Source organism: Lipotes vexillifer, unplaced genomic scaffold (genome assembly GCF_000442215.2).
Source record: "Lipotes vexillifer unplaced genomic scaffold, Lipotes_vexillifer_v1.1 scaffold240, whole genome shotgun sequence".
Taxonomy (NCBI): domain Eukaryota; kingdom Metazoa; phylum Chordata; class Mammalia; order Artiodactyla; family Lipotidae; genus Lipotes; species Lipotes vexillifer.
Genome location: NW_006797481.1, coordinates 4,636,441 through 4,652,954, shown reverse-complemented (window position 1 = coordinate 4,652,954; position 16,514 = coordinate 4,636,441). Strand labels below are relative to the sequence as shown.

The 16,514-nt window shown below is 38.7% G+C and overlaps 1 protein-coding gene across 5 annotated transcripts in view; it reads right to left on the bottom strand.

The window, feature by feature from the left end:
• The window catches only part of SHTN1 (shootin 1), a 116,924-nt gene extending 105,419 nt beyond the window's left edge, over nt 1–11,505 (bottom strand). Inside the window, exon 1 of one of the 5 annotated variants that reach the window (XM_007469595.1) lies at nt 11,445–11,505. Coding sequence is in view for 2 of the 5 variants with exons in the window: in XM_007469596.1 (XP_007469658.1) it covers nt 751–808 (58 nt within the window). In the remaining 3 variants the exon portion in view is untranslated. Of the gene's footprint in view, nt 1–750; nt 1,036–11,444 lie in introns of those variants that run through there. The other 4 variants (XM_007469596.1, XM_007469591.1, XM_007469594.1 and 1 more) reach the window with 4 other exon arrangements.
• Nucleotides 11,506–16,514: the final 5,009 nt, after the last annotated feature.

Below are 16,514 nucleotides of genomic sequence, written 5' to 3'. Positions count from 1 at the left end.
ATGATCTTAATTTGGCTTTGTTCAGAAGGGTGGTTAAGTGATGAAAATCACTGACTACAACAGTTTTTTATTAAGAGATTAAAACAGTTCTTTATCTAGTTACCAGGCAATGCAGAAATGCATGTACATGGCTTTCCTGCGAACCAGAGCCAAGTCCTAATTCAAGAAGCCCCGCACAGGCAGGGTGTTGCCTCACTGACAAATAAATTGCTAAAACTGGGAAGCGATAAAACACACCATGGCCTGCAAATCCTCGCTGCTAAGGAAAGAGGAACTAGGCCAAACCAGAATGAAAAGCTCGGAAAGGCTGTCAAGCAGCGCCGCAGGCGCCAACGTAGAAGGGGGGGCCTAGGCCAGGGAGCGAGGCCAGCAGAGCTGCCTAAACCGCCGCCTCTCCAAAATAACCAGCCCCACTCGCTTCCCCCGCGTGTACGGTGGTACCGGTGGTACCGTGAGACCTCGTCCCCGCCAAATCCTTGGCCCTTCCCCTCAACCCCCATGGCCGGCTAAAGCGACCAACGGGTAGCGCCACTCCCAGGCACAAGCAAAGCACGTTACCCTCTGCCCCGAGCTCGCCAAAGCGCGCGGGGCGCGGAGAATGCTTCTCCACCGGTGACGGGGCTACTGGGGGTGACTACGACGGCTGCAACACCTCCCGCCCAGCTTCCACCACCGCAAAGCCAGCGCCCTGGAGCCGTCCCCGCCCATGGGCCGCGGCTGCCCGCACCTGGCGGCCACACGCCCGCCTACCTTGCTCCTTCAGACTGGAGATGAGCTGCAGCTGCTTCTCCTCGTCCGAGCTGTTCATTTTGGCAGGTGGGGCCGGGAATAAAAGGAAAGGAGGGAGAGGCGAGGGGTACAGTGGGGGGAGGGGGAAGAAAAAGCAAGATGCCGGTGGCTTGCGGCTTCACTACCCGGAAGTTGGATTTGCTCCCGCTCCTCCTCCTCCTGGCGCGGAGCGCGCGGGTGAGATCATCCCCACGCACCTACTCAGCGGCCTTGGCAGCTTCACCCGCAGGCAGGCGGAGGGGCGGGGACAGGCCGGTAGCCCGGGGGCAGGAGATGGGGACGTAGGAGGCACCCACGGTGGCACCTGGGCCCGCAACCCGTGCCTAGCCTGCAGCCGCCGCTGTCCCTCGCCTTCCTCCGCGGAGGCCGGCGCCGCAGGATGCGCAGGGGAAGAGCGCGCGGGGCTGCGTGAGGTCGCTGTGGCTATCTCCTGCACCCTCCTCTCCGCCTCCACCCCGCCGCGGACACCGGGACGCGCGTTCCGGAGAAAACCTGCCCTGGGTCTGCAGCGTCTACGAGAACCCCACTTGGAATGCTGTCAAGAGCCTCTCCCCACGAGCGAGATGTAATTAGCAATAAGCAGCCAGGATTCTTCCCCAATTCTCGTACAGTGGACTCTGGGGGCGGTGTGGGCAAACCTAGGTGCCCTCAGGGCCGGGCTCTGTGTTAATATGTTTTGCACCTTGATAAGCATACAGATACTGAAACAGGCCGGCCCGGTAAGTTCCAAGGAGGGCGTGGTAGTCAGCTGGCTTCCTCCAGCAACACCGGTTTGAAAAATGGTCAAAACTGGGCCCTGCAGCACGTGGATCGCCAGGCCTCGCGGATCATCTGGTTTGCGGTGGAAAGATCTCTTCAGGGTAGAGGCCACTGCAGTCCAAATACCTAAGGTCACACATCTGCCTGGCAGCAGAGCCTGGTGAAGTGAAGCCCAGCATTTGTCCCACTACACTGCCTTCCAGGCTGTTTAAACCCAGCTCTGGGTTAGAGCCTGACCAGAAAAGGGGCGGCAGACCTTCCAGATTTCAAAATGGTTCTCCCCAACCCCCAGTTGCCAGTCAATCTTTGGTCAAGTCTCCTGACCTCTTTGAACTTCATCTAAAAAATGGGAATACTACTAATACCTACTCTCCCGGAAAAGCTGTTAAGTGCTGAACAAGGAGAGAAAGATACACAAAACACCATATCCAGAATCTGACATATAATAGATGTTCTTTTTTTAAAAAAAATTAAGGTTACAGCTCTGTGAAAAAGGGGTTGTGGATGCTAATTATAAGCTAAAATGGGCACAGTTCTTTTACACTAATCATTAAGCATACAAAATAAATCCAAACTGAATTAGGCTTACTGCACATCTTGTTTTTTCTCACTGCCTCTAAGGTCTTAGTGTGGGTACTACACGAGCACAGTGCTTCTGCTCATTCCTCACTTGCTATTTTATGTAAATGCCCAACTCCACTTACTGAGTAGGTCTCCATGATGAATGGGGAAGAGGAGCTAGAATATAGGGAAGTGCTGCAACTAGTATCTGTCTGATATTCCTACCAAATTCTAATTCAAAACGAACTGAAAAAAAATGGTAGCACTGCTTTCTCATCTTCTAAAAAGGCAATATAATATTTTAGCATGAGTGATTTAGTGGTAGAGTGATCTAAAAAGGCAGCATAGTGTTTTTAAATAGAGTGAATTAAAATTTTGAAACTTTAAAAATAATTTTGGTATGGGGTCTTATTTTTTTATTTTTTATAAATTTATTTTATTTATTTATATTTGGCTGTGTTGGGTCTTCATTGCTGCGCACGGGCTTTCTCTAGTTGCGGCAAGCAGGGGCTACTCTTCGTTGAGGTGCGTGGGCTTCTCTTGCCATGGCTTCTCTTGTTGCAGAGCAGGGGCTCTAGGCGCACGGGCTTCATTAGTTGTGGTACGCAGGCTCAGTAGTTGTGGCTCGCAGGCTCTAGAGCACAGGGTCAGTAGTTGTGGCACACGGGCTTAGTTGCTCCACAGCATGTGCGATCTTCCCAGACCAGGGATTGAACCAGTGTCCCCTGCACTGGCAGGAGGATTCTTAACCACTGCGCCACCAGGGAAGCCCTGGGTTCTTATTATTCAGTCCTTTCCCTAGTTTTTCTTAAGATAGTTTAAGACAGTTGCATATCCAGCTGCCAAGAAAAATAACCAAATGGCCTTTGCCTTAAGATTACCTGAGATGGTATCTTAATCCTCAGAGTTTAAAGAAGGCCCAGGAAACATGAGAAATTCAGACTCAACTACATGAAAATATGAATATGTGCTGCCACCAGGTATTTTGTATAAAGAGAAATCATTTCCAGAAAAAAAAAAAATCAAGAGATTTCAGTAACAAATCATGGCCATCTAGCTTTCATACTGCAACCAGGAAACCTGTTATACCTGATCAGTCACTGACTGCTGGATAATGCCAGAGTCCTCCTCCAAACCTAAATAATCAAATATTTTCTCCTATGAAACCAAATACCAGCAGAGTGCCTGTTAAATATTTGGGTTAGTTCACAAGTTTCCACTTTTTAAATGGCCGATTTAATTGTCTACTCCCATTATACAGTAATTTAGATATCACTTTTGGAGTTTAAGAATGAGTTAATCGGGAGGGTGGGAGGGAGGGAGATGCAAGAGGGAAGAAGTATGGGAACATATGTATATGTATAACTGATTCACTTTGTTATAAAGAACAAACTAACACACCATTGTAAAGCAATTATACCCCAATAAAGATGTTAAAAAAAAAAGAGTTAATCATTTATCAAATCTATAATCAAATTGAGTGCTTTGGTCCCACATGGAATCTGCAGCCCCTTGCAATTAATCCTGTTTACCTTCCTTGAAATTAAAATAGCCTCCTGAAATACAGTATGGTGTTATCTTGAGGGCATGGGATGAATTATTAGGATGGCTATTAGAGTCAATTATAGGGATTCAGATCTCCCATTACACCATGGTTTATTTATATGATATGAATATTAATGGAAAGGACAGAAGTGATAATAATTAGTTTTTGTTCTATTTAATAATGCACATAGGGATTTATGTTGCAGGCATCACAATGGATTCATTAACCTCCATATAACATGTAATTAAAAACCTTTAAAATGTGTCTATACGTATGCATATATGGACAGAGATAGGGGAAGGAGAGACTTTTAAAAATTGAGTTGAAAGGATATGTACCAAACTCAGGATAATGGCTGCTTCTAGGGGTAGAAAGTAGAGGAAGGGGCCCAAGGGGTGAGGAGTGGAGTGGGAGAGAGCAGTGATCAAAGGATTTTCTCTTTAATGTTTGTTTGTGTTTCCAGGAATTTAATGTAAAATCACATTATTGATGTAGTCTTTTGAGGTATACAGACAAACAAGACTGAAATACAATAGGAAATGAAGGTTCATTTCCTCTGATCCACTAATTCCATATTAGGGAATCTACCCTAAAAGGCTTTACTATAATGTTAATTATGATATAAAAATGATAATATTGGAACATTGCTTAACAATAAAAAAGAAAGTTTTGATACATGCTACACCATGGATAAACGTTGAAAACATTATGCTAAGTGAAAAAGCCAGTCAGAAAACACCAGACACTGTATGATTCCATTTATATAGTATGTCCAGAACACGCAAATCCACAGAGAAAGAAAGTTAATTAGTGGTTGTCTAGGACTGTGGGTGTTGGGGGAATGGTAAGTGACTTCTAGAAGGTATGGGGTTTCTTGCTGGGGTGGTAAACTTTTTCTAAAATTGATTGTGGTGATGGTTGAACAACTCCATGAACATATTCAAAACCATTAGATTGTACACTTTAAGTGTATACTTTGCATGGGAAAATTTTGTGATATGTGAACTATATCTCAAAAATCTGTTATAAAAAATGTTTTCAGAGGAAGAAAACTTTTACCTTAAAAAACTACTTACATAACTATTAAATTTATGTTTCTTGTATAAACATTTTTCCTTTTTCAAATCTTTGTATATATATACATTCTACTTTTTACTAAACATTATTTCATATATACTTTATCTTGTACCAATATAATCTACATATTTACTCAATGCCGCTCCATTGTATCAATGAATATTTAGCTATTCTCAAATTCTTAGACATTTGAGTTGTTACTAGTATTTGTCTCTTTATAAATGGTGCAGCAGAAATACAAGGACCACTCCTAGGCATATCATAGTCAAACTGTTAAAAACTAAATATAACAATCAGGTCTTAAAAGCAGCCAAAGAAACATGCATATTACATGCAGTAGAACAACAATAAAAGTGATGGCAGACTTCTTACTTAATGTTGTAATCATTAAATGATTACAACAAAATTCAACACTCAACAATATAAAAAGACACAAATAGGTGAAAGTAATAAAACAATGAAAAAATATTCCATGCAAATAGTAACCAAACGAGAACTGGGGTGGTTATACTAATATCAGACAAACAGACCTTAAGTCAAAAACTGTTACAAAAGACAAAGGAGGACATTATATATTCACAAAAGTGTCAGTTCATCAAGAATATATAACAATTATAAACACCATACAGCAAACAAACAACTCCCAAAATATATGAAGGAAACACTGACAGAATTGAAGGGAGAAATAGACAGTTCAACAATAATACTTGGAGACTACAATACCTCACTTTCAAAAATGGATACAAAATTTTGATAGAAGATTAATAAGGATAGAGAGGGCTTAAACAACACTATACACAAAATAGATACAACAGACATGTATAGAACACTCCACACTTCTCAAGTGCACGTGGAATACTCTCCAGGATAGATATTATGTTATGCCAAGAATTTAGTCTCAATAAACTTTAAAAGATTAAAATCATACAAAGTATCTTCTTCATCCATAATGGAATGATATTAGAAATCAGTAATAGAAGGAAATCTGGAAAATTCACAAATATATAGATATTAAACAATACCCTCTTCAATAACCAAAGGTTCAAAGAAGAAATCACAAGGGAAATCAGAACACAGAGAGGATTAAAAACAAAAATATAACACCCCAAAACTTATGGGGTGCAGTGAAGGCAGTGCTCACAGGGAAATTTATAAGCTGCAAATGGCTAACTTTAAACCCTGAGAAAATAGGAAAAGAAGAGTAAAATAAACCCAAAGTTAGCAGAAGGAAAGAAATAATGAAGATTAGAATGAAGATAAGTACAATAACATACAATAGAAAAACAATAGAATCAATGAAATCAAGTTATTTCTTTGAAAATATCAACAAAATTGACAAATCTTTAGCTAAACTAATAGAGATGATGAAAATAAAATCAGAAATGAAAGTGGAGACATTATTACCAACATTACAAAAATAAAAAGGATTATAAGAAAATAATATGAATAATTATACACCAATAAATTAGAAAACATAGATGAAATGGAAAAATTTCTAGAAACACACAAATGATGTAGACTGAAGAAGAAATAGAAAATCTCAATAGACTCATAACAAGTAAAGAGACTGAATCAGTGATCAAAAACCTTCCAACGAAGAAAAGTCCAGGACTAGATGCCTTCACTGGTGAATTCTACCAAATATTTAAAGAACAATTAACACCAATTCTTCTAAACTCTTTCAAAAAATAGAAAACAAGGGAAAACTTCCAAACTCATTCTATGAAGTCAGCATTACTATGATATCAAAGCCAGATAAAGACATCACAAGAAAAGAAAATTATAGACCAATAACCCTTGTGAATACAGATATAAAACTCCACAACTAAATATTAGCAGCTAATGCAACAGAACATTATGGGGATTACACAACATGACCAAGTGTCTCCAGGATATATCATGTTTTTAGCCACAAAACGTTTTAACAAATTTAAGAAGACTGAAATCATATCAAGTATCTTTTCCAACCACAATGGTAGCCATTTTGAAATATACCCAAAGAATACTGTTATCCTTAAAAAGGCCTGTCTTCAAGAGAAACTATTTTACTGAGATTTTACCAAAACCTAACAACCAAGAGAATGGAAATACCCAATTGAGGCCTGGTCCAGTCTCCCACACAGGGAAAGAAAAACACCAGCCCCTTCATGTGGCATAAGGGAAATAACCAACTCCAGTCTTCTCATCTCACCAGAGGGAGTAAACTGAGAAATAATTTGTAAGGTTACAGCCCAGGGGTACAGGTTCGCTAAAAGACTGAGGTCCAATCATAGGTCTATAGAATGCATCCCTTCCCCTTAAACTTTACCACTACATCTATAGGACTCCTATATAATAACAGGGGATTACAATGGAAAGAATTGCATGTCTCAGACCTTATTTAAGAAGTCTTTATAGAAAACCAAAGACACAGAAGAGACAAAAACAAGGTCACAGAGGAAAATTTAGCCTCTGACACCTACAGCTACAGCAAACAGTAAACATAGCCTAATTCCTAGCCAAATAAACATAAAACTTCACAGTAGAGGCCTATTTACTTCAGTTCTTTTTACCCAGTACATCATGTACATGTTTGAACAAAAAATTACAAGGCATCCTGAAAGATAAAAAAACACAGCTTAAAGAGACAGAGTAATCATCAGAACTGGAGTTGGATATGGCAAAGTTTAAAAAATTTCAGACCGAAAATAACTATGAATAATATGCTAAGGGATCTAAGGAAAAAAGTGGACAACGTGCAAGAACAGATGAGCAACGTAAGCATAGAGACAGAAACTCTAAGAAAGATTCCAAGAGAAATGCTAGAAATAAAAAATATTTTAACAGAAATAAAGAATGGGGACTTCCCTGGCGGTGCAGTGGATACAACTCCACACTACCAATGCAGGGGGCCCGGGTTCGACTCCTAGTCAGGGAACTAGATCCCACATGCATGCTGCAATTAAGAATTTGCATGCCACAACTAAGGAGCCCGCCTGCCGCAACTAAGATGCAGGGCAACCAAATAAATAAATAAATTTTTTTTTAAAAAGAGAGAAATGAAGAATGCCTCTTTGATGAACAAACTGGACACAAATGAGCAAAGAATCAATGAGCTTGAAGATATGTTAACAGAAACTTCCCAAACTGAAAAGCAAAGAGGAAAAAAATGAAAACAAGGGAACACAGTATCCAAGAAATGTGGGACAATTACCAAAGGTTTAATATTCATGTGATTGAAATACCAGGAGAAGAGAGAAAACAATCTAAGAAATATTTGAAGTAATAATGACTGGGAATTTCCCAAAATTAATGACAAACACCAAACTGCAGAACAGGAAGCTGAGAGAATGCCAAATAGAATACCAAAAAACTACATGTCGGAATGTCACATCAAAAAAAGGCAAGAGGGCTTCCCCGGTGGCGCAGTGGTTCAGAGTCCCCCTGCTGATGCAGGGGACACGGGTTCGTGCCCCGGTCCGGGAAGATCCCACATGCCACGGAGCGGGTGGGCCTGTGAGCCATGGCTGCTGAGCCTGCGCGTCCAGAGCCTGTGCTCTGCAACGGGAGAGGCCACAGCAGTGAGAGGCCCGCGTACCGGAAAAAAAAAAAGAAAAAAAGGCAAGGAAAAAATGGCCAATGAGCACATGAAAAGGTGTGCACAATCATTAGTCACTAGGTAAATGCAAATCAAAACCATGATGAGATACCACCTCATGCTCACTAAGATGGCTGTAATCAATAAGACAGACTATAACAAGTGTTGGGGAATATGTGAAGAAATTGGAACCCTCATACATTGCAGTGGGAATGTAAAATGGTGTAGCCATTTTGGAAAACAATTTGGCAGCCCCTCTAAAAGTTAAACAGAGTTACCATATGACCCAGAAATTTCACTTCTATGTATATACCCCAGACAATTAAAAACATATGTTCACACAAAAAGTTGTATATGAATGTTAGTAGCAGCACTATTCGTAACAGTCAAAAAGTAAAAGCAACCCAAATGTCTATCAATTGGTAAATGGATAAACAAAATATATGTCCATATGATGGAATGGTATTTGAACAGGAATGAAGTACTGATACAGGCTATAACATGGATAACCTTGAAAAAATTATGCTAAGAAGACACACATTGTATGATTCCATTTATATAAAATGTCCACTAATGGCAAATCAGAGACCAAAATTAGATTAGTGGTTGCCAAGGGCTGGTGGTAGGAGGGAATGAGGAATGGGTATGAGGTTTCTTTTTGTAGTGATGTAAGTGCTCTGAAATTAGATAGGAATTGACATTTCCACAACTTCTTGAATATATTAGAAACCACTTTAAAATTGTACACTTTAAAAGAGTGATTTTATGCTATGTAAGTATCTCGAAAAATTATTTAAAAAATAAAATTCTGGGGCTTCCCTGGTGGCACAGTGGTTGAGAGTCCGCCTGCCGATGCAGGGGACGCAGGTTCATGCCCCGGTGCGGGAGGATCCCACATGCCGCGGAGCAACTAAGCCCATGAGCCATGGCCACTGAGCCTGCGCGTCGGAAAGGGAGAGGCCACAGCAGTGAGAGGCCCGCGTACCGCAAAATAAATAAATAAATAAATAAATAAATAAATAAATAAAATAAAATTCTGTAACTATGTATGGTAATGGATGTTAACTAGACATTGTGGTGATCATTTTGCAATACATACAAATATTGAATCGTTACATTGTACACCTAAAACTAATATATATGTCAATTATATCTCACTTTTTAAAAATCTAGGGCAGTGAATGATACTGTATGATACTAGAATGATGGATACATGTCATTATACTTTTGTCCAAACCCATAAAATGTACAACACCAAGAGTAAACCATAATGTAAACTATGGACTTTGGGTGATTCCAATGTGTCAGCAAACATTCATCAGTTGTAATAAATATCCCACTTTGGTGTGAGATGTTGACAATGGGGGAGGCTATGCATATGTTGGGACAGAAGGTACATGAGAAACCCCTGTACCTTCCTTTCAATTTTGCTGTGATCCTAAAACTGTCCTAAAAAATAGTCTTTAAATATGAAAACAAAGATTTTAAAAAGAATAATCTACGTCATTCAACACTGAGAAATTATTAACCAGCCAGGTAGCAGACACTGTTAGACTTGGGTAATAAGAGAAATGAATACACTATGGCCCTCACTCTCAGACACACCAATCTGTTAATTAAAGCAAACATATCAAAAGATAGCTGCAATACAGGTATCCACTACTTTTCGAAAGTTCATTTTACAACACTTCACTTTTACAGAAGACCTACATTAGGACCTGGTTTCACTTTTACGAAGGGGTAAAAGGCAAAAATAGTGTTCAATGTTTGTTTTGCAGCAAGCCCCAAGCTGCTGCAAAGTGGCACTGTCAAGCTCCTTCTCTGGGAACTATACTCAGCATCTTAGCATCAAGTTGCCATAGCTTTGAACTCTATATGTGAGCAACTGTGCTTTATCTTGATATATTTTGTGCATACGCTAGCAAGATGTGTCCTAAGGTAATTGCTTTTTTACCTTCCACCATTTCAGCTTAGGAAAGGTTTCATAGGAATGTTCTGCTTTCGAATAGTCGGGGGAAACCTGTACAGTATGATGGGTCTGTGATGGCATTAATGTTCAGAGACAGTAACTGAGATAAAGGAGGCAATGATTCACTCTCTTTGGTAGAATTAGGGCATGCTTTCTTGAGGAATGGAATTTCAAGGCAGATCTTGAAAGATGAACTGCAGTTTGCAGGGAATATGCAGAGAAAGAAACTCCAGACACTGAAAAAGCATATGCAAATACATGAAGGTAAAAAAGAAGACCAAAGGGACTTCCCTGGTGGCGCAGTGGTTAAGAATCCATCTGCCAATGCAGGGGACACAGGTTCGAGACCTGGTCTGGGAAGATTCCATATGCCATGGAGCAACTAAGCCCGTGCGCCACAACTACTGAGCCTGCGCTCTAGAGCCCGCGAGCCACAACTACTGAGCCCATGTGCCACAACTACTGAAGCCCATGTGTCTGGAGTCTATGCTCCGCAACAAAGAGAAGCCACCGCAATGAGAAGCCTGCGCACCACAATGAAGAGAAGCCCCCACTCGCGCAACTAGAGAAAGCCCACATGCAGCAACAAAGACCCAACACAGCCATTAATTAATTAATTAATTAATTAATAAAAAGAAAACAACTAAAAGTCAGTTCAATAGTATAGTGTTAACCAACTCTCTGAAACAGAAATGAGTTGCCTTCCTTGAATTAGCTGTCATCAGATCAGTGTGAACAAACTCTTGAAGATCAGGTTTCTCTTAGTGGAAATGCCTTTTGCAACTATGAAAGGGGCACAGTCCAGTGGAAGAGAGGGGAACCATACAATCACCACATGTACAAACAAATCCTAAGAATAAACACCATAAACAAGTGCATGACAGTAACTCTTGGAGTATATAATTAACATTATGAATAAGATTAAGTGGAGCTATGTGCTAAGGTAATGTAAATATCCTCATCAACTCAATCAGACCCAAATAATGACTCTAGCGTAACTTATCTGGGTAAAAAAGCTCTTATTGTTTTCATATTCTTACAACTAACTAATCAACACTCATTCATAAGAGAACATAACCATGATTAAATGTAAGTTCCAGATAGGAAAGATTCATTTTACAACTTTCCCAGTTGATTAGACACATCGGCACAATCTTGTTACCTACCCCCTTCTCTGAGGCAGACTTCATCAATCTGGAAAATGAAGGCAGACCACTGATTGGAGGGAAAACCTGAAAAGGATTAAACATTTAGCATGCCATTCTAAAATACTGTAATTACAGTGCAATTAACCATACTGCATATTAAACGTGCAACTCTGAAATGTGTTCAGACTCCCCAATTATAACTAGTTATTCTTCAAAGAATTTTGCCGCCCACATTGAATTTTCTCTAGTGCTTCTTTGTTGTAATTCAGGTGTGACAGTCACTAATATATCTAAGAGGACAGTTAATAAAATGTAGGCATTCTTTACTGTAAACCTAACACATGCATGCATGCCAGGTAATACCCAACCATCACCACAAATAATCATGCTTCAAACAGGCAGATCTCCTATACAGATGGACTTTGCCCTCTTTAAAACATATTTAATGGTCAGTTATGATAAGGCAGTGAGATTGAGGCAAGAGCAAAGGCCTTAGGTGGGAGTGTAGGAACTTGTATACTTTTTTTTTTTAAATTTTCCCAATTGGGAGAGTCACTTAGCCTCACTGAATCTCTATTTCCTCATCTGTCAGTTGCGGTTGTAACTGCCCAGCATTTTGGTGAGGATCAAATGGCTTAACTGACAGAGAACTCTTAAAAAGTTGATCAGTCTACCCGAATCTAGGTGCTACTCTGTTATGGGCTCAGACTGTATTCTAAAAGAATGGTCGATGGAAAGGGGAAGACAGAAATATTTGCAGTCATAGTTAGGCCAGGGAGGATATTCAAAATATTTAAACAAGCCCTAACCAATCAGAAAGAAGTCAGCTTTAAGCAATTGGTACAGCCTGTAGGGTACAGACCAGTTTTGGATCATCCTAGTTTAAAGACAAACAGAGATTTTTAAAATAGGGTAAAAAAAAAATGGCAGAACTTGTTGAAAAAAAAAACAAAAACAAAAAACTAGTGGGTTTTTTTTTTTTTTTTTTTTTTTTGGCCTTGCAGCATGCAGGATCTTAGTTCCCCTGACCGGGGATCAAACCCACACCCTCTGCAGTGGAGTGCAGAGTCTTAACCACTGTACCACCAGGGAAGTCCAAAAACTAAAGGCATTTTAACCTAGCTTTTGTTAATGGCAGTGGATTTTCTGTAACATAGGAGATAGTGGTCACCCTTGAAATTATGTTTAAATATTTCTCTTCCCTGCCAGACAGTGCCATGAGAAGAGGGAATTTGCCCATCTTAATCATCTCTGTATTCCTAACCAGCATAATGCCTGTTATAGGAATTCAGTAAATACTTGTTGAATGAATGACTTAATAAATTAATGAACAAAAAAGGAATGAACAGGCATTCCTGTTCTATTATTCAATGGCCAGACTAATCCAGAATTCTATGTTCTAGGTACCATGATTTAAGAGAGTTATAAAGGAGAGGGGCCACAGTTGAGGAAACTAGGGACTATTAGTCTAGGTACTGAAAATTCTATGATGTAATAGGTATCTTAAGTTTTTTCTGTATAAAAATACAACTTATCAAAATATGTGGGACAGGTAAGGTAGTACTGAGAGTGACATTTATACTGCTAAATGCTAACACTAGAAAAAACATTCTCGGGCTTCCCTGGTGGCACGGTGGTTAAGAATACACCTGCCAATGCAGGGGACACAGGTTCAAGCCCTGGTCTGGGAAGATCCCATGTGCCGCGGAGCAACGAAGCCTGTGTGCCACAGCTACTGAGCCTGCGCTCTAGGGCCCACGGGCCACAACTACTGAGCCCGTGTGCCACAACTACTGAAGCACGTGAGCCTAGGGCCCATGCTTGTCAACAAGAGAAGTTACCGCAATGAGAAGCCTGCGCACCAAAATGGAGAGTAGCCCCACTCGCAGCAACTAGAGAAAGCCCATGCACAGCAACGAAGACCCAATGCAGCCAAAAATTAATAAGTGAAATAAATTTTAAAAATAATAAAAATAAAAAACATTTTTTAAAAAACTAAAAAAGTTCTCAAACCAATAATCTAAATAGATATCTCAAGAGACTACAAAAAGAAGAGCAAGGTAAATCCAAAGGAAGCAGAAGGAAATAAAATTGAAAACAGGAAAACAAGAGAGAATATCAATGAAACAAAAAGCTGCTTCATTTAAAAAATCAATAAGATTGATAAACTTCTATGCAAGACTGAGAAAGATAGAGAAAAGATATGTCACCAATTTCAGGAATTAAACAAGCTATTACCAGAGCTATTAAAAATATAATATGGGGTTAAACAACCAGTAAGTCAAAGAAGAAATTACAAGAGTAATTGGAAAAATCTTTGAGATGAATGGAAATGAAAATACAATATAACAAAATGTATGGGATGTAGCAAAAGCAGTGCTCAGAGGGCAATTTATAGCTGTCAATGCCTGTATTAAAAAGAAGATCTCAAATTGGTAATCTAACTGTACTTCTTAATGAACTGTAAAAAGAAAAGCAAATGAAACCCAAAGCTAGCAAAAGTTAGGAAACAGTAAAAATTACAGTAGAGATAAAATAGACAACTAGAAAAACAATAGGAAAAAACAGTAAAACCTAAAGTTAATTTTCTTAAATCAACTAAGTTGACAAACTTTAGCTAGAATGAATATGGGAAGAACACTCAATTACTAAAATCAGAGCTAAAGTGAAGACATTATTACTGAACTCAAGAATAAAAAGGATTATACAATGAACTGCTGTATGCCAAAAAAAAAAAAAAAAAATAGGTGACCAGGATGAAATTGACAAATTCCTAGCAATACACAAACTACCAAAACAAACTTAAGAAGAAACAGAAAATATGAATAAACCTATAGCAAGTAAAGAGATCAAATCAGTAATCACAAATCACCCAACAAATAAATGCCCAAATAAATGACTTCACTGATAAATTCCGCCAAACTTTCAAAGATGAATAATACCAATTTTTCTCAAACTCTTAAAAGAAACAGAAGAACAGTGAACATGTCTTGACTTATTCCATGAGGCCAGCATTACTTTGATAGCAAGCCAGACAAAGACATCCCTCTGAAAAAGAAAACTATAGACCAATGTTTTCTGAATGTAAAAGCAAAAATTCTCAACAAAATACTAGAATACCAAATCCAGCTATATATTAAAAAGGTTATACACTGTGATGGAATGAAATTTATCCCAGAAATGCAAGCATGGTTCAACATGAAAATCAATCAATATAAGGCATCATATTAATAGAATGAAAGGAGGAAAACCATATAATCATCTCAATAGATACAGAAAAAAACATTTTATAAAATCCAATACCCTTTCATGATTAAAAAAATCCAATACACTAGGGATAGAAGGGAACTTCATCATGAAGTTAGAGGTCAGTTATGGAAAAAAACACAGGTAACATCATACTCAGTAGTGAAAGACTGAAAGCTTTCCTCTTTAGATCATAACATGACAAAGATGACAGCTTTCACCACTTCTATTTAACATTGCACTGGAAAGTCCTAGCCAGAGTGATTATACAAGAAAAATAAATAAAAGACATCCAACTGGGAAAGGAAGAAAACTACCTATTCCCAGATGACACGATTATATATACATATATATATATATATATATATATATATATAAAACCATTACAAATCCACAAAAAAATACTAGAGCTAATAAATTCAGCAAAATTGTATAATACAAAATCAGATCCATTGTATTTCTATACACTAGCAATAAACAATGAAAAAGGAAATTAAGAAAATTCCTTTTACAGTAGCATCAAAAAGAATAAAATACTTAGGTATAAATTTAACCAAGGAAATGTAAGACTTGAAAATTGAAAATGACAAAACATTGCAGGAAAAAAATTAAAGAAGACCTAAATGAATGGAAACACTCCTGTGTCCATGGATTGGAAGATTTAATATTGTTAAAATGGTAATATTTTTCACACAGATCTAATATTCATGCAATCCCTACTAAAGTCCCAATGGCCTTTTTTTGCAGAAATAGATAAGCCCATCCAAAAATTCATATGAAATTGCAAGGGACCCAGAATAGCCAAAACAATCATGAAAAGGAAAAGTTGGAGGACTCATATTTCCCAATTTCCTAACTTCCTGTAAAGCTAAAATAATACAGCAATCAGTAATCAGAACAGGAATCAGTATGGTACTGAAATAAGGATAGACATTCAGATCAATAGACTAGAAATGAAAGCCCAGAAATGAAACCATCTATCTGTAGTCAACTGATTTTCAACAAGGTGTCAAGAGCACTCGATGAGGAAAGAAAAGTCTCTTTAACAAATGGTGCTGGGAAAACTGGATATCCACATGCAAAAGAATGCAGTTGAACCTTACCTCATACCATGTACAAAAATTAACTCAAAATGAATCACATATCTAAGTGTAAAAGCTAAAATTCTTGGAAGAAAGCATAATGATAATCTTCATAACCCTGCGTTTGGAAATGGTTTCTTAGATAGTACACCAAAAGCATAAGCAACAAAAGAAAAAATGGATAAATGAACTTCATTAAATTAAAGCCTTCTGTGCTTCAAAGGACATATCAAGAGAGTGAAAAGACAACTCACAAATGGAGGGAAGTATTTATAAATCATATATATGATAAGTATCTAAAATATAGAAAACTCTTACAACTAAACAAGAAAAAGACAAATGGCTCAATTTAAAAATGGGCAAAGGACTTGAACAGATATTTCTCCAAAGAAGATATACATATGGCCAACAAGCATATTAAAAAAGGTTCAACATCACTAGTCATCAGAGAAATTCAAATTAAAATTACAACAAGATGCCACTTCATACCCACTAGGATGGGTTGTATTTTTTAAAAAATGGAAAATAGCAAATGTTGGCAAGGATATGGAGAAGTTAGAACACTCACACATTGGTGGTAGGAATGAAAAACAATGCAGATGCTGTGGAATACGGTACGGTAGTTCCTCAAAAAGTTAAACACAGAATTACTACATGACCCAGTGATTCCACTTCTAAGTACACGCATAAGAAAAATGAAAACAGGGCTTTCCTGGTGGCGCAGTGCTTGAGAGTCCGCCTGCCGATGCAGGAGACGCGG